Source organism: Trichomycterus rosablanca, chromosome 5, assembly GCF_030014385.1.
Source record: "Trichomycterus rosablanca isolate fTriRos1 chromosome 5, fTriRos1.hap1, whole genome shotgun sequence".
Taxonomy (NCBI): domain Eukaryota; kingdom Metazoa; phylum Chordata; class Actinopteri; order Siluriformes; family Trichomycteridae; genus Trichomycterus; species Trichomycterus rosablanca.
In genome coordinates this window covers 23005845-23028647 of record NC_085992.1, presented here as the reverse complement: position 1 = coordinate 23028647, position 22803 = coordinate 23005845, and the positions used below count along the sequence as shown (strand labels likewise).

Genomic DNA, 22803 nt, shown 5'->3' with positions numbered 1-22803 from the left:
GTCTGTGAGAAAATACAAACTCGAGTCACACACCTTGTTTCCCCCTTTTTAACTACTGACATATTTTAAATAGAGTTACATTTATCATGTACAAAATAACTGGAAGATAATGAACAGCATGGACTGAATGAGAGCTCATAAACGGAACAACTCTTGCAGGTGCAGCATCTAGGCGAGGAAGCAGGGGCGCATTATCCTCTCCATCAGGTCGAGCTTTGTGCGGATGCGATACTGAAACGGTAAAGGACGCCAACGGACCGCAAATGAGTTTTCCACTGATTTGGTATTACATCTGTATTTGCTGAGAAAGAAGAATCAATCAAGAGAAGATCATGAAGATGTCTCCTCCAGACCGAAGGAAAAACATCCGCGACCTGGCGCTGGAGATCGGGATCCGAGTGCTGCTGTTCGGAGTTTTTGTGTGAGTACCTTATTTTTGTACATCGGAATAAAAGTGTTTTGCAAGATGATGACCTAAAAGACTGGGTAGCTATTAAAAGAGGATGTTTTTCACCTCTGAATATCGCGGCATGTAGCCTAATTGATGATCCTCTGCTTCATTTTTATTTTACTATATTTTACTCTATTCAGAATAGATGTGACAGCGCGCATTAAGGTTTGTAATATCCTGAATTAACATCCCTAATGTACATTTTATCAGTCGTGGTTATTGTAGTCCAGGCATTTGCACTGATTTTGAAACCGGAGTATTCTCTACCTGTGCTCTATAATGCAACAGTCTTAACAGGTTGTTGTATTCCTGTTATCACAGTCCGATTTTATTTCGAATTGACCTGCTGGAAAATTACCCACAGGACACTGTAGGATTGATTCAAAAAGTATTTATCGCACATTATCAACCTGTTATTTGTATAAGAATGAAAATATTTAATCAGATACAAACCTACTAAAAAAGAAGCTATACTGACATTGAAACAAAATTTCACAATGTAATAAAGAATTTCAATTTGTACTTCGACTTCTACGCTTCAGTTGTTTGGTCAATTTTTAAATATTCTGTCAGATTAGTTGTAGTGTACAGCTATTTTTAGGGTATTCTTTAAAAAAAAAAAAGTGTTCCCGGTCTACAGTGTTCAGTATCTATCAAAAGTGGGCCAAGGAAGGAACAGTGGTAAACCAGCGACAGGGTCATGGGTGGCCAAGGCTCATTGATGCACGTGGTGAGCTGAAGGCTGGCCAGTGTGGTCCGATCCTACTGACGCTACTGTAGCTCAAATTGCTGAAAGCTGACCCCTGTCCAGGAGTTAAAGGACTCTGCTGCCAACGTCTTAGTGCCAGATGCCACAGCACACCTTCAGGGGTCTAGTGGAGTCCATGCCTCGACGAGTCAGGGCTGTTTGGGCAGCAAAAGAAGCCCCAACACAATATTAGAATGGTCATAATGTTATGCCTGATCGGTATATATATATATATATATATATACTGTATATATATATATATACAGCCTATTCAATTTGTGTTGGAATTTGAAGGGTTAGATTAAAGAAGCCCCTTTGTCGCCCTCTATTGTCATTAGGAAGATTTGTGCCAGCTAGAAATTCTCTGAACAATAGTAATTCCATAAAATAACATTGCAGTACTTTAGGAGTTAGACTTTTCGGTTTTACATATAAAGAAATACTCACTCTCCTGGCACATCAGCATCAATCTGTAGTATGATAAATATTAATATTAATATTGACTTCACTTTATTATAGTGGCCACTTTATTAGAGTGTCCCCATATACGTTAAAGAAATATCATGACTCTGACTAATGCCATGATTTTTGCCCTGATTTTTGCTTGCTGACTGGTCGGTGCCAGATTTGCCTGCTCAGGAGCAACTCGGTGTTCGCTCGGCGATTGAAACTCAGCTCTCAATCGCTATGTGTGAACTGTTCAACAACTCGATCCGAGCGGCTTGCCGAGAAGAAATATATCTAGCATGTCAAATATCATGACAGAACGTAGTTTGGGAGACCAGAGAAGCTCGCCTGTGATTCCAGTTGGTGATAGATCGTGTAGTGTGAAACTCCCTATCACCGATCAGTCGTGTAGTGTGAAAGCCACACCGACTTGAAAGACTCCGATTACTCCGATTTACTCAAATTCATAAATATTTACTTCATTTTAGGTTTACATGTTTTTGGCAGTAATGTCTTTAATCTAAGTTCTCTCTATTCATCATCCGTTTTTAAATGAATTCTGACCAGCTTTACATTTAAACCTGCTGCTGAAAAATATTATTGTAACATAGTGATTCCACTACCACATTTTACAGCTGGCTTGACCTCACCTGGCTGATTAGTATTGTTATGTTAATGCCTCATGTGCCACTTAAAATTCAAATTCAAAAGTTCAGCTTGAAGACTTTCTACAAGACTACAAGACTTTCTGCTAGCTTTCTGGGAAGCTTTTCAAGTGTTGTTTTGTAAATCATTTCCAACTTAGGACATGCATTTTGTAGTAAGGTCTTCTTTTTTTTGCATCTTCTCCATAAAGGCTATTTGGTGCAACAGGATAGACATGATAACCCATGAACATTACCTTTAGTCTTAGACACTTACTTTTGCGAGTGACTGTTGGTACCATTCTAACTAAATTCTCTTGTTGTTCCCTGACTAAGTTTAGAATGACAGTTTGATGCAGTGTCATCATAGTTTCATTCTTCTAATTTTTGAATTATGTGTTTCAGCCACAAAATTATGTTTCAGCCACAACAGCTGCTGACAGGTGTAATAAATCTATTATATACAGGAAATTTTACAGGGGAAGCTTGCCCTAGTCCTTGTGAGTAGTTTTTTCTGTGTCTGTAAGGCTTGTATTTGAGTGCTCCAGTTTCTACTCACCTTTGAAAAGTTTGTTTGGAGGTGTGAGTTAATAAATATGTGCGTGCATAAACTGATGCCCTCTCCAGTGACTATTACGACTTTGCCCCAGTAATTCTTGGTAGGTTCTTAACCTAATTCAATCCTGATCAAGATGAATTAGTTACAAAAAGGATGTTATGAATAAGGGATCCAGCTGTCATGAGTCAACTGTTAACTGTTATGAATTGAGCTTAACACAAGAAGCACCGCACTGGCTTGACCTGCTTATACCTAAAAGCACCAAGCGCCAATCATTTGACCACTGTGACTACCTACTACAAATGCTGTTTTGGTTTTGTTTACCTGTAGCATGCCTTACGTGACAGATACACTATATGACTTTAAAAGTAATCAGATCGTTGTACGGTTCACAATACACAAGTGGATTTCTTGTAATCAGGTGTCACTGTGGTTTGCACACTACATGACTGATGAGTGATAGGGGGTCACACATTGCACGATATTTCATTAATAGGAATCGCTGACGAGTCTGTCTGGTCTCCCAAACTATGTTTTGTCATAAAAACACATGCAAGAAGTGACAAGGTGAATAATGCAATACCAAGTTTTTTCCTTCCAAGAAACGATCCAAGTTGTTTGTGTGCTGACATGCAGCAAAAAACAAGGGGGAAATGAAAAGTATGTGGGTGAAGAAGGGGATTGGGATATGCTGCCAGCAGGGATTCTGTTCTGCAGAGAGAGTTGGAGGTAAATAAATGTTTTTGCAATGAAAATGTAGATATTGTGGTTTGGACGATAAGGTTACAAATACTGGAAAGCTTGTGTGTATGCCGATGTATTCCCATAGAAACTATATTTTGCTGTTGCCATGCTTGTTGACGTTTATACAATTCCTCCTCTGGGTTTCCCCTCACTCCGTATCTTGCATTCTAATTGGCTGTAGCTAGACACCGCACTTACTACCAGTCATAACTTGGTCACAACACTTTTTATGCTACAGGATTTGGACTCACTTACAGGTCCAGATATTTAGCATTCTAAATATTTTTCAGAAGGCTGTGAGCATTCGGCAAACCGCTGAGATGTGACTGAACAATTCACACATAGCCATCAAGAGCCGATTTCTGAGCCCCGAGCAAGGGCAGATTTGCCTCTGAGCGGGAGCATCTGTTGGTGATCTCCAAAACCTTTCGGCGAGTGGAAAATCAGGGCTAAAATTGTGTAGTGTAAACTATAGCCTTAGCATTCAAAAGACAAGTCTTTATTCTTTAGACAAATCTTTATTCGTCGCTGATGAATACAACTAGTAAGATTGCTAGATGGATCTTGCACGAAGCAATTACAACAGAAATACAGTGTATGATTTAAGCATGCTAGGTGATACAACTGACATTTCCAGGAATAGTCGTGAATGGAGGGTTATAGAATTTGATTGGGTGCAAAGAATTTATTTACTTTTGGTCACAGCTGTGACTTTTTTTTTTAGGCAGAGGGAAACAGACCTGATATATAGAAGTGATGGTGGTAATTGTTTAAATGAGTCCTTGATGAGGTATTTTGCTTTTTTAATAGGGAAATTGCATCTAGATAAGGTTCTATACACTTGTTATTGTAAACAGGTATGGCACATTCATTATATAAAGGAAATTACACTGATTAGCCATAACATTAAAACCACCTCCTTGTTTCTACACTCACGGTCCATTTTATCAGCTCCTCTTACCATATAAAAGCACTTTGTAGCTCTACAATTACTGACTGTAGTCCATCTGTTTCTCTACATACCTTTTTAACCTGCTTTCACCCTGTTTTTCAATGGTCAGGACCACCAGAGAGCAGGTATTATTTAGGTGGTGGATCATTCTAGGTGGTGTGTTAGTGTGTGTTGTGCTGGTATGAGTGGATCAGACACAGCAGCGCTGCTGGACTTTTTAAATACCGTGTCCACTCACTGTCCACTCTATTAGACAATCCTACCTAGTTGGTCCACCTATAGATGTAAAGTCAGAGACGATCGTTCATCTATTGCTGCTGTTTGAGTTGGTCATCTTCTAGACCTTCATCAGAGTCCTGACCATTGAAGAACAGCATGAAAGGCCGCTAACAAAGTATGCAGAGAAACAGATGGACTACAGTCAGTAATTGTAGAACTACAAAGTGCTTCTATATGGTAGGTGGAGCTGATAAAATGGACAGTGAGTGTAGAAACAAGGAAGTGGTTTTAATGTTATGGCTGATGGGTGTATATGCTTTCAACTTTATCAACAGTTTGGGAAAGTTCTTTTGTTATTAGAGCTTGGCTACGCCGCGTGCACCATGTCAGTTAACACATGGTTTGACAGTTTTAGTATGAAGGAACTCAAGTGGCTTGCACAAAACCCTGATCCTAACCACATTGAAAATTGATTCTAACATCAGTGTCTGACCTCACAAATGCTTTTTTGACTAGACACTTGTAATCTTGTAAAAAGCCATCACAGATGAGTGGAGGCTATTATAGCTACAAATGAGGGTGGGGGACAAATTTTAAAACATTAAAGAGCCCCTTTTAAATAACACTACTCGATTTTTCACAAGCTGGTTTTTGTGTGCATGCCAAACAAAAAAAATCACTAATACTTAAAACCTTGAAAACATTTAAAATAGAAAATATTTATTTTTAATATTTGTATGGTCCATTATTTGAAAATGGAAACCCACACAGACACGAGGAGAACATGCAAACTCCACACAGAAAGGACCCGGACCTCCCCGTCTGGGGATCAAACCCAGGACCTTCTTGCTGTGAGGCGACAGTGCTACCCACCGAGCCACCGTGCCGCCCTTAGACTAAACAGTCATATTAAAATTCATACAACATTTATGTTAATTTAACTTTACATTTGTCATATTAGCACAGTTACAAAATTACAGAAATAGATTTTGGATTGTAATTGCTATAAAAATTCTACATTTTTAGGCAATGCAGTATTGACTGCAACTAAAAAAATGTGCAGTTCATTAAAATATTAATTATTTCTTTGATTATATAATTACGTGTAATACCCTTATTCTGGAAGTTGGGAGAGTAGGTAATTTGTCATTTATAGGTATTAAATTACAAACAGAACAAAGAAGAGATATTTAATGCTTTACCTTATCAACCTTATCAACCTTACAACCTTACCCTACTAATAAATACATTTGACTTTTTAACTAAATCCTTGGATGGCAATACATGTTTCTGCAATAAACACATGGGCTTGAGAACATATCAGAAAACAATTGTTAGACAGTAACAATAGTTTCTCACCGCATCTACAAATGCAAGAGTAGGTATTATTTAGGTGGTGGATCATTGACACTGACACGGTGGTGGTGTGTTAGTGTGTGTTGTGCTGGTATCAGACACAGCATCACTGCTGGAGTTTTTAAATACTGTGTCCACTCACTGTCCACTCTATCAGACACTCCTATCTAGTTGGTCCACCTTGTAGATATAAAGTCAGAGACGATCGCTCATCTATTGCTGCTGTTTGAACTGGTCATCTTCTAGACCTTTATCAGTCACTGTTGGCTGGATATTTTGGTTGGTGGACTATTCTCAGTCCAGCAGTGACAGTGAGGTGTTTAAAAATCACATCAGCATTGCTGTGTCTTATCCACTCATACCAGCACAACACACACTAACACACCACCACCCTGTCAGTGTCACTGCAGTGCTGAGAATGATCCACCACCCAAATAATACCTACTCTGTAGTGGTCCTGTGGGGGTCCTGACTATTAAAGAACAGGGTGAAAGCAGGCTAAAAAAGTATGCAGAGAAATAGATGGACTACAGTCAGTAATTGTAGAACTACAAAGTGCTTCTACAGTGTATCACAAAAGTGAGTACACCCCTCACATTTCTGCAGATATTTAAGTATATCTTTTCATGGGACAACACTGACAAAATGACACTTTGACACAATGAAAAGTAGTCTGTGTGCAGCTTATATAACAGTGTAAATTTATTCTTCCCTCAAAATAACTCAATATACAGCCATTAATGTCTAAACCACCGGCAACAAAAGTGAGTACACCCCTAAGAGACTACACCCCTAAATGTCCAAATTGAGCACTGCTTGTCATTTTCCCTCCAAAATGTCATGTGATTTGTTAGTGTTACTAGGTCTCAGGTGTGCATAGGGAGCAGGTGTGTTCAATTTAGTAGTACAGCTCTCACACTCTCTCATACTGGTCACTGAAAGTTCCAACATGGCACCTCATGGCAAAGAACTCTCTGAGGATCTTAAAAGACGAATTGTTGCGCTACATGAAGATGGCCAAGGCTACAAGAAGATGGCCAACACCCTGAAACTGAGCTGCAGCACAGTGGCCAAGATCATCCAGCGTTTTAAAAGAGCAGGGTCCACTCAGAACAGACCTCGCGTTGGTCGTCCAAAGAAGCTGAGTGCACGTGCTCAGCGTCACATCCAACTGCTGTCTTTGAAAGATAGGCGCAGGAGTGCTGTCAGCATTGCTGCAGAGATTGAAAAGGTGGGGGGTCAGCCTGTCAGTGCTCAGACCATACGCCGCACACTACATCAAATTGGTCTGCATGGCTGTCACCCCAGAAGGAAGCCTCTTCTGAAGTCTCTACACAAGAAAGCCCGCAAACAGTTTGCTGAAGACATGTCAACAAAGGACATGGATTACTGGAACCATGTCCTATGGTCTGATGAGACCAAGATTAATTTGTTTGGTTCAGATGGTCTCAAGCATGTGTGGCGGCAATCAGGTGAGGAGTACAAAGATAAGTGTGTCATGCCTACAGTCAAGCATGGTGGTGGGAATGCCATGGTCTGGGGCTGCATGAGTGCAGCAGGTGTTGGGGAGTTACATTTCATTGAGGGACACATGAACTCCAATATGTACTGTGAAATACTGAAGCAGAGCATGATCCCCTCCCTCCGGAAACTGGGTCGCAGGGCAGTGTTCCAGCATGATAATGACCCCAAACACACCTCTAAGACGACCACTGCTTTATTGAAGAGGCTGAGGGTAAAGGTGATGGACTGGCCAAGCATGTCTCCAGACCTAAACCCAATAGAACATCTTTGGGGCATCCTCAAGCGGAAGGTGGAGGAGCGCAAAGTCTCGAATATCCGCCAGCTCCGTGATGTCGTCATGGAGGAGTGGAAAAGCATTCCAGTGGCAACCTGTGAAGCTCTGGTAAACTCCATGCCCAGGAGAGTTAAGGCAGTTCTGGGAAATAATGGTGGCCACACAAAATATTGACACTTCAGGAACTTTCACTAAGGGGTGTACTCACTTTTGTTGCCGGTGGTTTAGACATTAATGGCTGTATATTGAGTTATTTTGAGGGAAGAATAAATTTACACTGTTATATAAGCTGCACACAGACTACTTTTCATTGTGCCAAAGTGTCATTTTGTCAGTGTTGTCCCATGAAAAGATATACTTAAATATCTGCAGAAATGTGAGGGGTGTACTCACTTTTGTGATACACTGTATATGGTAAGTGGAGCTGACAAAATGGACAATGAGTGTAGAAACAAAGATGTGGTCATAATGTTATGCCTGATCGGTGTATATCAACAACAACCTTCTACAAAGAAGGAAAGGACCAATATGATTACAGTGTTTTGCAGTCACTAAGACCCAAAAACTGGTACTTATAGCACAATTAACAAAATCACTAACTCATGTTGCCTAACTGTTGACCTGGTGCAATAAACCATAAGCACATTCTACTCATTACACTCATCACTCATTACTACTTAAGACACATCATTCAACACTGAAAACCCTGTGTTTTTCTTTCAACTGTTTATGGTGTATATGTACTGAATATGTATAAATAGACTGTGTATTTGTAAAAAGTCTTGTATGTATAAGTACTGTGACAGACTTTTACAGCAGACTGCTCTGACAACTCAAAAACACAGACTTGTAGTGCTTTCCATTAATCACATCAGTGTGTAGTTGTCATGGAAAAAAAACTGTTCATTTGATATTTTAATGGGTTTACAGCATGAAATAAAATGTTACTGTAAGTTACTGTAATTACTGAATGGTACTACACTACGGTAGTACAGTAGTATACACAATTCCGTTCTGTGAGTTCAGTAGTATGGTATAGACGATAGGTCTACTTACCTGTTCTCATTTCGGCATATCCGGATGATGCTTGCTACAGTGAAGCAGCTCCGATTAGTCTGGACCCTCTGCTCAGCCGCTTAAATTCTCAACCCATGGTTAACAAAGTGGCACCAATCTCATCTGTACAAACTGCTTTTTTTGCCAGACATGTACAGGGTGAGTCAAAATTATGTTAACACAAATGGATCTATTCCCCGCGAAATGTGTGTCTTTAAATGGTACTGATGCTCGCAGATTTTTGTGTCAAGTCAAGTCAAGTCAAATGTATTTATATAGCGCTTTTTACAATGGACATTCTCAAAGCAACTTTACAGAATCCAGGACCAACAGACAAAAAAACCTCTATTAAGCAAGCCGAGGGCGACAGTGGCAAGGAAAAACTCCCTTAAAATTACAGGAAGAAACCTTGAGGGACCCATCCTCTTTGGGTGGCCTGGAGGATACTTTAAATAAATAGGATTTAGCAAAAATAATTGGAGTTCTTTATTTTCCAGTCCTGTCTGTAATCAAGTCCATTGTAATTTCTGGACATCTTGGTCCAAACACGCCAGGTTCCCATCCCATCTAGTAGGAGCAGCATTGTTGGCACTGCAGTCTCGACTTGCAGTCTTTAACCTCGAGAGGGTAAACAGGTTTCCAGGCTTTGGCAGCAGATAAAGGATGTTATGCTGAAAGTTGCTAAGGATACAGTACAAAAAAACAACATATGCAAGAACTGGATTTCCAGTGACAGCCTTGAGTGGAAAATAAAGAAGTGAAGGGATAAATACAGAAAACATTGATGTGCAGTGCAGAAGATGCTCAGAAGTGATAAACAAGCGGAGTTGGATTCATTATGCAGTGAGCTAAAAGGAAATGCCAGGAAAGGCAACAGCAGACCTGTGTTTCAGATAGTGAAGAAGCTCACAAAACCATTCCAGTCTTACACTAGAGCCAAAACTGTCTCAAATAAGGTGGGTCAAAGATGAAAAGACTACTGTGACAAATTGTACAGTAGCGTAGAGAAAAAACACACAGATTGATATTTAAGAAAAGGAACTGCCACTACTGAAAGAGATCAAGTGTGCTATGATAGAACTGGCTTCTATGATAGAAGTGAAAGGCACCTGGTCCAAATAACATAGCAGTTGATTTGCTCAGGTATTTCAGAGAAATCAATCCAAACATGCTGTATACGGTCTGCAGGTTATGGAAGACAGGGATCTGCCAAGACGAATAGACACACACTTTATTCCATTGTCAGGTGATTTGCTCCACTGTAGCAACTACAAGACTATTGCACTGGTCTTACATGCTAGCAAGACCCTGTTGTGAGTAATCCTGAAATAAATGCACAACAAGCTCAAAGAGAAGCACACAGGATCAGATCACAAACCTCAGGATCATCATGGAGAATGCAAGAGAAAGGAACCAGTCACTATATTAACGTTTTATTGATTTCACAAAGGCATTTGACATAGTAATGGTAGTAATTTGACATAGACATGGGTAACCATGCTTGAGATGGGTTTCCCCACACACCTGTATATTCAACAACATGCTGCTGCCAATCACACATCAGCATGGTTCAGGGTAGGAAAGGGAGTTTGACAAGGATTACCATGTCTAACATACTTAGAGGAGAAGTTGTAAGAAAGGCGCTACAAGGATTTGCCCAAAGAATTAAGGATTAGTGGAAAGACCTTAATCAATCTTAGATATGCTGATGCCGTTTTATTATTGGTCACATCACCAGAAATATTACAGGAGTAAATACACTGATCAGCCATAACATTAAAACCACCTCCTTGAGTTTACACTCACTGTCCATTTTATCAGCTTCACTTACCATATAGAAGCACTTTGTAGTTCAACAATTACTGACTGTAGTCCTTCTGTTTCTCTGCATGCTTTGTTAGCCCCCTTTCATGCTGTTTTTTAATGTTCAGGACTTTCCCAGGACCACTACAGAGTAGGTATTATTTGGGTGGTGGGTCATTCTCAGCACTGCAGTGACACTGACTGGTGGTGGTGTGTTAGTGTGTGTTGTGCTGGTATGAGTGGATAAGACACATCAATGCTGTTTTTAAACACCTCACTTGCACTGCTGGACTGAGAATAGTCCAACCAAAAAAATATCCAGCCAACAGTGCCCCGTGGGCAGCGTCCTGTGACCACTGATGAAGGTCTAGAAGATGACCAGCTCAAACAGCAGCAATAGATGAGCGATCGTCTCTGACTTTACATCTACAAGGTGGACCAACTAAGTAGGAGTGTCTGATAGAGTGGACAGTGAGTGGACACGGTATTTCAAAACTCCAGCAGCGCTGCTGTGTCTGATCCACTCATACCAGCAAAACACACACTAACACACCATCACCATGTCAGTGTCACTGCAGTGCTGAGAATCATCCACCACCTAAATAATACCTGCTCTGTGGTTGTCCTGTGGGGGTCCTGACCATTGAAGAACAGGGTGAAAGCAGGCTAAAAAAGTATGTAGAGAAACAGATGGAGTCAGTAATTGTAGAACTACAAAGTGCTTCTATATGGTAAGTGGAGCTGATAAAATAGACAGTGAATGTAGAAACAAGGAGGTGGTCATAATGTTATGTCTAATCGGTGTATGTTGTATTAAGTAGACTGTGAAAAGATATAACTAGGGCTGTCAAGCGATTACAAATTTTAATCGAGATTAATCGCGATTAAAGAACCTCAATAATCGCAATTAATCACTTACTAATAACTAAGCACAATTTGAACAGTTATGCACGTTTTTACTTCAAGATCATGTCTATCAATAAAAACATAATAAAATTATGATAAAATTATTAAATCTAAATAATTTTTAGAAAGCCAGTCAATGCCTATATAGAGTTGTTAACAGCTACCCATCTTTCAGCCAGTAATTCAAAATGACAAGTCTGTTCACATTATCTGACAAAAGTGAGTGTAACGGTTACTGGGCTAGACAGACAGGAGGGGCAGACACACACGCAGAGATGTATGATACAAACTATATTTAATAATAATAAAGACAAGACAAAGGAATACAAACATACAGAACTAACAGGGAAAACAAAGCTAATAGGGCTAAACAGGCTAACGGGGCTAAACAGACAAAACAGAACTAAACAAAGACTAAACAGGCTAAATGCTAACAAGCTAAACTAAACACAAAAGGAACTAAACTAAATGCTAACTAATCTAAACATACAAAGACTAAGCTAAACAGGAACTAAACAGGATTGAACAGGGACTAACAAAACTAAAGCTAATTAACAAAAGGCTAACACAGAGAGCTAACAAACAAAGGGCTAAGGATAATACAGGGAGCTAAATAAACTAAACAGACAGGAACATGAACTAACTAGACAGGAACATATGACAAACAAGACATGAACAGAACAAACAGACCGGATGGGACGGAACAGAGCAAGGCAGAATAGTTCAGACGGAACTTCAGGTATCAGAGGAACAAACCAAACAGAGTAATTAGCCCCAGCTAAGCAATCAAGAGAGGGGAGCTGGCTGGAGACTGAATGTGCTCATGGAGAGGAGGGCGTGGCACACTGGAGCTTCAGAGCACACTCAGGCTCCAAGCGTGACAGTAGGCCCCCTCCCGAAGGCACGACTCCTGGCGTGCCCAAATACAAAAAACAACAAAAAGGAGGTCCTGGACCTTGAGGGGCAAATTCGAAGTCATTTAGTAAGTTCTTAGGCAGGTGTGATAAAAATGTCAGAACACAGGCTGCCGACGGAAATCCAGAAGCGCCGTCGAGGGGTGCCAACGAGAGTTCAGAAGTGCCCTCTGGGGGCACCGATGGGAGTTCAGAAGCGCCGTCGTGGGGCACTGACGAGGAGCCAGGAGCACCATCTAGGGGTGCCAAAGAGAGTTCAGAATTGCTGTCACAGGGCATCAACAAGAGTTCAGAAGCGCCGTCGGGGGGCGTTGACGAGGAGACAGGAGCACCATCTAGGGGTGCCATCGAGAGTTCAGGAGTGCCGTCGGAAGGCACCAACGAGAGTTCAGAAGTGCCGTTGAAGGGCACCAACGAGAGTTCAGAAGCACCCTTTGGGGATGCTGACTTGAGAGCAGAAGCACCATCTGGGACACCAACGAGAGTTCAGAAGCACCCTCTGGAGGTGCCGGCCTGAGAGCAGAAGCGGCATCATGGGCGTCAACTCGGGAACAGGAGCGCCATCTTGGGGCGCCAACTCGGGAACAGGAGCGCCATCGGGGGGCACCAACTCGGGAACAGGAGCGCCATCGGGGGGTGCCAACTCAGGAACAGGAGCGCCATCGGAGGGCGCCAACTCAGGAACAGGAGCGCCATCGGGGGGCACCAACTCGGGAACAGGAGCGCCATCGGAGGGCACCAACTCGGGAACAGGAGCGCCATCAGGGGACGCCAACTCGGGAACAGGAGCGCCATCAGGGGGCGCCAACTCGAGAACAAAAACCAGCTGCGTGGAGCCTGGCGAAGAGGCTTCGGGAGTCAGCTGCGTGGAGCCTGGCGAAGAGGTGTCGGGAGTCAGCTGCGTGGAGCCTGGCGAAGAGGCGTCGGGAGTCAGCTGCGTGTAGCCTGGCGAAGAGGCGTCGGGAGTCAGCTGCGTGGAGCCTGGCGAAGAGGCGTCGGGAGTCAGCTGTGTTGATCCTGGCGAAGAGGCTTCGGGAGTCAGCTGCGTGGAGCCTGGCGAAGAGGCTTCGGGAGTCAGCTGTGTGGAGCCTGGCGAAGAGGCTTCGGGAGTCGGCTGCGAGGACCCTTGTGAAGAGGCGTCCGGAACCAGCTGCGAGGACCCTTGTGAAGAGGCGTCCAAAGTCAGCTGCGAAAACGCTGGAGAAACATTGGAAATCAGCTGCTTGGACCCTAAAGAAGCGTCCTGAATGAGTTGCTTGAACCCTGGAGGGACGTCTTGAATCAGCTGCTTGGAACCTTGTGAGGTTTCTTGAATCAGCTGCTTGGAACCTGAAGAGGCGTCTTGAATCAGCTGCTTGGAACCTGAAGAGGCGTCTTGAATCAGCTGCTTGGAACCTGGAGAAGAGGCTTTTTGAATCAGCTGCTTGAAACCTGAAGAGACGTCTTGAATCCGCTGCTTGGAACCTGGTGAGGTTTCTTGAATCAGCTGTTTGGAACCTGAAGAGGTTTCTTGAATCCGCTGCTTGGAACCTGAAGAAGTTTCTTGAATCAGCTGCTTGGAACCTGAAGAGGGTTCTTGAATCAGCTGCTTGGAACCTGAAGAAGTTTCTTGAATCAGCTGCTTGGAACCTGAAGAGGCGTCTTGAATCAGCTGCTTGGAACCTGAAGAGGCGTCTTGAATCAGCTGCTTGGAACCCGGAGAAGAGGCTTTTTGAATCAGCTGCTTGAAACCTGAAGAGACGTCTTGAATCCGCTGCTTGGAACCTGGTGAGGTTTCTTGAATCAGCTGCTTGGAACCTGAAGAGGTTTCTTGAATCCGCTGCTTGGAACTTAGAGGCGGCAGCAGCAGAGCTGAAGGAGAATAGTCTGTAGTAGACTGTGGCTTGAACTTTGCAGGCTGGAACGTAAAGCTTGGTACTTTGACAGGAAACAGAACTGGAGAGGACTTGGAACTGTTCGACTCTGTCTGGGTGGCAGGAGGGCCCGAACGTACAAACAGACCGTTTTGGAAACCCTGACCTGCTGACTTACACTTATGACTGACAGAGACAGACAAACATGGACCAGGACCAACAGACTGCAACACAGACACTTGACTAGACAAATCAGAACTCACAGAAACAGATGAAGATACATGATGGACTTGGATAGATGGATAAAACAGAACAGGCTGAATGAATGAACTAGCATGATCAGACAAATCAGTGCTTACAGAATCTGACAAAGAAACAGGATGGACTTGGACAGGCAGACTTGGACAAGACATGACAGACTGACCAACAGAACAAACTTGATCACACAAACCCTGACTAATTGAATCAGGCAAAGAGACAGGACAGATCTGTAAAGACTGACTAGGAACAGGCAAGATCGAAGGACTAACAAAATGAACTGCACTCAACATAGTTGTGGGACGAGCTTGAACTGGCGAACAGGACATGGACTGAAGTGGTAGAGGACGGACATAAACTTTACCAGACCAAGACTCAGACTGACTAGGAGTCAATGAAAAAGATGGAACTGGCAGAGGACTGACCTGAACTTGAGTACACGGAACTGGAGCCGGCAAACAAACAAAAGGACCCCCGGAGCCCTTGGGGTCGAAACAAGAAACAGAACCAAAAGATTTTTGGCTGGCTCCTAACGTGGACATGGGACGGTCACGAGCATTAGTAGCGGGCACTGGCACCCGGACCGCATCAGCAGTAGGCACCGGGGGAAATTTAACATCCCCAGTGGGCACTGGATGCCGGGTATAAGCTGCAGTGGGCGCTTTGCTGCATGTAGTGTCTCCTAGGTGGGAGCTGGCTGGAGACTGAATGTGCTCATGGAGAGGAGGGCGTGGCACACAGGAGCTTCAGAGCACACTCAGGCTCCAAGCGTGACAGTGAGGATCTTTTCCTGTTCATAACCCTGCCACTGAAAACAGGTTCAGGTATAATATGAACCATATCTAGATGCAACACCAGTGGTGTAACTAGGAGCTCATGGGCCCCAGTGTAAAAAAAAATGTTGGGCCCCCTCAACAAATTGCATATGCTGATAGCTGATCAGAATGAATTAAAAGTACTCACTCAGAAGTTACACTTCAAGTTCAAATTCCTGCCTCTGGTATTTTTAATGCACAGTTTTAATTATTTTAATTTTACTTAATGAAAATATTGTAATATAATAATAACAACCTGGCGAGTGCAGCCAGGGTGGGGGGGCAGTGAGGTGAGTGGTTGAGTTCATGTTGTGGAGGCCCCCCCCTGCTATGGGCCCCAGTGCACCTGCCCCGCCCCCCTGTAGTTACGCCCCTGTGCAACACGTATAACGTCATGTTGACCCACATTGTTTACTATGTTAAAGCGTTTATACAGTCCATTGCGATCCATTTAACACCAGTGTTTGTAATGTTCCCACAACGTGTACAGTCCATGGACTTTCAGTTAGACTGAGTCTGAGCTCATTTAGCCTGTAACGCGTATCCATGCGCGCAGATGCCCGACAAGACAAATGCGCTCTGACCAAAGATGATATTAAAGCATCAATTAATAACTGTAATTTTGTCTAGTGATGATTTCTCACGCTTTTTGAAAATGATTATTTAAAATACCCAATATTTTGCAATATGTAGCAGCTGCAGCTTAAGTAATTTGTAACTCACAACGCAAACTGGAGAAAGACTGGTGTAACAGTATAAACACAATGTTGCTGTGTTAAAGCAGTGCAAATTACCACAGTAACACATATTTACGTGGCACATAAAACATAGCCAAATAAAAATAGTTTGATTAAAAATTTTAATCTCCATTAATTTTTTTCAATTGCGATTAACGACAGCCCTAGATATAACATGCTGATAAATGCAGCAAAATCGAAAGTAATAATGAACACTTGAATACTGGAGATTATGTTGGGAGAAGTTTGGAATTTTAGAACAAGTGGACTCCTTATATTTGTGAAGTAGAATATAAAATACAGCAGAATGTGCTGGTGAAGTAAAATTGGAAACCAAGCTATGATTGATAAAAACCTTGGTCTGGTTAGTAGCCATATATGGATGTGATGCCTGAACATTTAAGAAAAAGGAAAAGACACATTCAGGCTTTTGAGAACAAGTGCATCAGAAACTGCTGAAAGTCTCCTGGAGGAACATGATGACCACTAAACAAGATGGCCAGAACAGAAATAGAGCTACTGAACCACACTCCAGCAATTTACAGTACTTTGGGCATGTGATGAGGCACCTACATGACAACATTGAAGGCAGTGTTATGACAGGACTTATAGAAATACTCAGAAGACGAGGAAGACCAAGAATAAGCTGGAATGACAACATCATAAGATGCATTGCATTATCAGGAGCTAGTCTTCTACAAGCAATATGAGACAGAGGGCATTGGAGAAAGCTGACCCATCTGTGCAGCCAACCATCGCAAAGAGTGACAGCGAAGTGACACTAGAAAATGTATTAAAATAAATTATTATACAGGGACGTCCAGACTTGTTTCAGCAGGACATTGCCAGCCACATTATGTATGTGTTACAACTGTGTGGCTTTGTAGAAAGAACATGCAGGTGTTAGATTGGCCTCACTTCAAATAAGACTTGCAGTTCAGACCTGTTTCCCATTACAAGCTTGTGGTACACTATGAAGCACATTTTACAACAGACACCTCAAATCTTCGAGCAGCTGGAAAGTTTATCAAGCAAGAATGAAAAAAAAACAACACTTTCATACTTTCACAAGTACAAGTATATTTGTCTTCAGATCACAAACAATGACAGAACATTTGTTAAAGGAAACATGAAGAAAAATTTGTACACATGCCCCTGTCTCAATTTTCTTGAACATAAAAAACAACACTGCAAAAAGGATTGAAAATGTGGGCACAAGTGATTGTTACAAATTCACGAATTTAAACGTGGATTGTTTGCAATTAGTATAAACCACTGAAAATAAAAAGCATGAGTAGACAATTATTAGTATTTTTTTGTTATTTTGTTTATACATTTTTCTCCCGACTTTAGTGTGTCCAGTTACTCGATTGCATTATGCTTTCTCTATACTGATGTTAACCTCCACCCTGTTTGAGGAGTGCGAGACTGACACACGCCCGCTCCAACACGAGTGCAGTAGCTGACTGCATCTTTTCACCTGCATGAGGCGAGTTCATATGCGGATCAGGTTTGTGTATGGAGAGCCACACCCTGATCACACATTATCCCTCATCTCTGTGCAGGCGCCATCAATCAGCCAGCAGAGATTGTAATTGCCTCAGTTATGAGGAATCCTCATCTGGGGATTCATGTAGGCGCCCTGCCTGCCGGATAGCAGAGCTGAGATTTCGAAGCGACGAGTTTGAAATGTCAGCTCTGTTGTGCTAGCGTGTTTTACCGCTGCGCCACATGGGTGCCCGACAATTATTATTTTTTAAATGTTATTTCTGCATTCCCCCCCCCCAATATAGTGGTTTTTAATTATTCATTTGTATCTTCTTTACTTCTGCAGACCCCTACCATGTTCGAGCCCCCTCTAACACGTGTGTAGTAGCCTACTGATTTTTATTTGCCTGTTTACTTTTTTATTAAATTTATTTCATTACTTATTCAGCATGGTGGCATAGTGGGTAGCACTCACAGAACGAGTCAGTTCTGGGTTAGATTCCTGAGCAGGATGGCCAGAGTCCTTTCTGTCTTTCTTTTCTTATTAGGATTTTAACATCATGTTTTTACACTCTTTGGTTACATCCATGACAAAAAGGGTTGTTACTTATTACACAAGATCAGTTCACAAGTTTAATATCAAACACTGTCATGGACAATTTTGTATCTCCAATTTTCCTCACTTGCTTGTCTTTGGACTGTGGGAGGAAACCGGAGCACCTAGAGGAAACCCACACAGACACGGGAGAACATGCAAACTCCACACAGATAGGACCTGGACCGTCCCACCTGGGGATCGAACCCAGGACCTTCTTGCTGTGAGGCGACAGTGCTACCCACTTAGCCACTGTGCCGAAGACATGCAGTCAGGCCAAGTCAGGTGTTTGATTGGGCAGGAAACACACAAGTCGCCTGTATATCACAGGGCAGACACACATACACACAATCAAATCCACTGCACCCTGACCAGGTTAAAGCGTTGGTAAAACAGACAGTGAATGAATATATGAATGAGTCTTGTCAGGAAAAGCTTTGAAATTCAGGTTGCACCTGTTTTGTTATTGGCTTGTTTGATTAGCACTTATAACTAGTTATAGCTGCTTATAATACTTTTCTGCATTACAGCCATGTTGAGCTGTTTTTTTAGTAAAACATGAAATTTTGTGGCGTCCGCAAGATATAAGGAAACGTAACACTCTTTCTCTTAAGAGAATAGCCCTTTTATTTAGGAAAAATAGCTCTTGTGTGAATTACAAGGGTGTGGAAAAAGAGGCCAGAGCTGATGTACTGCAGATCCCTCCCACTCATTAAACAAGTAAAAATGTACACAAAGGTCACTATATACAACACACTTAATGAAAATAAATGACTTTACTAACTCATTACAACATAAACACAAAAGGTGCTATGTACTACATCACTTCGAACACATTTCACTCTACACAAACGTTCCTAAAACAATCTAGTTTTAACCCTTATTACTGTTTCTCTTGATACTGTAGTCTATGACGTAGCATGCCCACGGCCAATGACGTAAGCAGCCAGGGCATCCTTTCTATGGGTGTGTTCGAAAACCTTGCCTTGCTGTCTTACTGCCTACATAAGTAGTTGCCTAAGTAGAGAGGATTGTAATAAGTCATTGACTTATAAGGCAGGTTTATTCGAATGCACTACTGCGATAACATCGGGTTTTGCTTACTTTTTGCTAACACAGTTAGCATCATGCCATTCAAACCAGTGGGATAAGGTGGCACAACGTACGTCTACCGAAAACGGTTAAATTGTCACTGACAAGCCCGAATTTGCAAATAAATGACAATTGTACGCCTTTACACAAATTAAAAATCAATGATAATTTATTTACGTTTGAAAATAACTCGTTTCTCCGCACCGTCCGCCATGTTTTATTTTTTTTCTGTGAGAAAAGTTCTGCCGCATTGAATGCTGGGATTGCCTTTGCCACTAAGGCAGCATCGGATGCTCACTCATTCTTGAGTCAAAATACTGTTGAAGTTTTAAGATACCTTACTAGTAAGCATATTAAGGCATTTAGGATTTTGAACAGCCTACTTCTCAGGAGCGTGCGTAGGATGACGTAAAATGCTGTCTATGTAGAGAGCTTCCTAGGTTTTCGAACACGCCCCATGACAGCGGGATGGCTGCTTGCCACAATATAAAATTTATTGATGGTCTCATAATTTGATATCAAATTGTGAGCTTGTTGGTTAATGGTTAGCCACTGACTTATGACTAACTTTTAATGATCTGTTAAAATTTGCATCCCTACTTTGTGCACTTACATCCATTACATGACGTGTAATATGGTGTTTTAGTGGCTGTGAGGAATTATTTACATGTAATATCACATTTTAGAAGTTGCTCAGGTGGCATGGAAGTAAATTATCACTACCACTGGAATCGGGGTTCAAATCCCCAGCGGTTCTATCAGCCATTTGGTCACCTGGGTGGAGACATGATGGGTACATTTACAAATTTGCCTTGTGTTGTGTTGACAATTCCTTTTATTAGTCACCTGTTTGTATTTCAGTTTCATTAATTCTAAACATTTTACTTTAATTATGTAGAGCTGTTAAAACTAAACGAGTGGTGCACTGGTCTATTATGCTAGCCCTCCACCGCCAAGATCCTGGTTCAGTCTCAGCACATTTGGGATTTCCTATCGGCTGGTCGGTGGGTGACTGAAGTTCTCCTTTGAATAGGTGCCCTGTCCAGGGTACTTCTGCCTTGTGTCATGTGTTTACTAGTGGAACTGGACCTGCCATGACCCTGACCAGCATAAAGCAGTTGATGAAAAAGTGATAAAATAAAAATAAAAAAGCTGGTTCTGAATATTTAGTTGTGGAGACGCAAACACAAGTCACGGGTTCCTCTGTTGGAATGGTGCGTTGCATCAGCTCTGCAAAAAAAAAACTGTCACTGGATTGGTGGCAATCGCAGCCCTGAAAAGAGCCTTATTGTGTTATCCAAGCTCATTTTATAGCAAAATGAAGATGTATCATTTAAAGACAATGCGAAAGAACAATGGTGGCAGACAAAATAAGGGCTGCTATAAATCATGCACAGTTTAGCGTCGCTTATGCAGTGAGGATAATGAGCTTTGTGCTACTTTATCTTTTGCCAGGTGCCATAATTGGAAGATAACAATGGGACTGGAGAATAAAACAGTCCTCTGCTATGAGTTGCATTATTTGATTACTACATTTTTCCAGTTATTAAGCTTTTCTCAAAGCTTATCATATGTTGCACTTCTGAGATAACTGGTACTATCATCATTACAGGAACCATTGTTCAGTTTTCTATAGCTGTTTAGCTGAATTTATTATATCATAATATAGTTGTAATGACCAGTGAGGTCCATTGTGAAGTGGTGGGTATACTTGGATTAAATCAATCATTTAATCTCAGTCATTGAGCACGCTCAGATGGCGCAGCGGTAAAACACGCTAGCACACCAGAGCTGACATCTCAAACTCACGAGTTTAAATCTCAGCTCGGATTATACAGATTGGCTCGGCTGTGGGTGGAACAGAAGGAAATTTTTTATAGCTGGTGCAATTACGACTTGAGACTTTCTGAACATAATACAGTGGTACCTTAAAACTTAACGTCAATTGGTTCTGGCATTCAGTTTAAAAGGTGTGGAGTTTATTTTTTCCTCATAAGGATGTATGGAAAACCTGTTAATGTGAGGTTGTTTTTGACACTTATACACTAAAAAAAACACAAATATAATATTAAAAACACTGAAATAAAATTGAAAACCTTACCTTTATTTCTTTATTGTTTCCTTCTTAACCTTTGAGATGCTTGATCTTGGAATACCAAATTCCATTCAGTAAAGGTGCATTCACATGATAAGCGGCACAATAGCTTTTCACAATGTCATTCTTTTAATACATGTAGTCATGTTAAGGTTTTTTTTAAATGTATTTTTCTTTATGCATTTTCTTCCCTTTTTCTCCCTTTTAGCACGTCCAGTTGCCCGATTGTGTCATGCTTCCTCTCCACCAATGCCCATCCCTGCTCTGTTTGAGGAGAACAAAGCTAACCCACGCCTCCTCTGACATGTGGGCAGTGATAGCTCAGTGGTTAAGGTACTGGACTAGTAAACAGAGGGTTGCCGGTTCAAGCCCCGCCACCACCAAGTTGCCACTGTTGGGTCCCTGAGCAAGGCCCTTAACCCTCAATTGCTCATCGTGTTCAGCTCATTGTGTAAGTCACTTTGGATAAAAGCGTCTGCTAAATGCTGAAAATGAAATGTGGGCAGCAGCCGTATGCATTGTTGTCACCTACGCTTTGACGAGTACAATGCAGATCCGCACTGTGTACGGAGAGACACACCCTGACAGCACTCTTTTCCCGTCTCTGTGCAGGCGCCATCAATCAGCCAGCAGAGGTCATAATTGCATTAGTTATGAGAGAGTCCCTATCGGGCTTTTAATATCCCGCCCCTATCTGAACAACAGGTCAATTGTTGTTCATGTGGTTGCTCAGCCCAGCCGGCAGGCAGAGTTGAGACTCGATACAGTGTATTCGAAATCCCAGCTCTGGTGTTCAGCGTGTGTTTTTACCACTGTGCCAACTGAGCTGCAGCTTTTTTTTTTTTTTTTTTTTTTTAACGAAAAAGCTGGAAAAGCTGATTCTTACATTTTCTCAGCACCCCGAGCTATAACACAAGTTTCACAGCAAAACAGTGAGGAAAATCCAGCTAAACACTGATACATTTGGACCCTTTTAGAGTTATTCCACACAAATGCAGATTCATCTCATAGTCGCACTTTGATGACATCTTACTGCACTGCTCAAGCCGGCAGTCACACACAAGTTGAGTTTAAGGTAAACGTTGAGTTAAAGGGTAAACATTTTTGAAGAAGGGCATCGATTTTTAAAGATTTTGGGTTTAGGGGACGTAGAGTTACAAGGTACCACTGTATTGAGTGCCATGTGAACTTGCCTCGCACAGGTGAAAAAAAGCAGTCGGCTACTGCATATGTGTCGGAGGGGGCGTGTGATAGTCACGGCTCTCTTCGGTCA

The 22803-nt window shown here is 42.0% G+C and overlaps 1 protein-coding gene across 1 annotated transcript in view; it reads left to right on the top strand.

The window, feature by feature from the left end:
• Positions 1-226: 226 nt before the first annotated feature.
• plpp4 (phospholipid phosphatase 4) overlaps positions 227-22803 on the top strand; it is a 180972-nt gene continuing 158395 nt past the window's right edge. The window contains exon 1 of the mRNA XM_062994981.1: positions 227-421. Within this exon, the coding sequence (XP_062851051.1) occupies positions 333-421 (89 nt within the window). The 5' untranslated portion in view covers positions 227-332. The remainder of the gene's footprint in view (positions 422-22803) is intronic.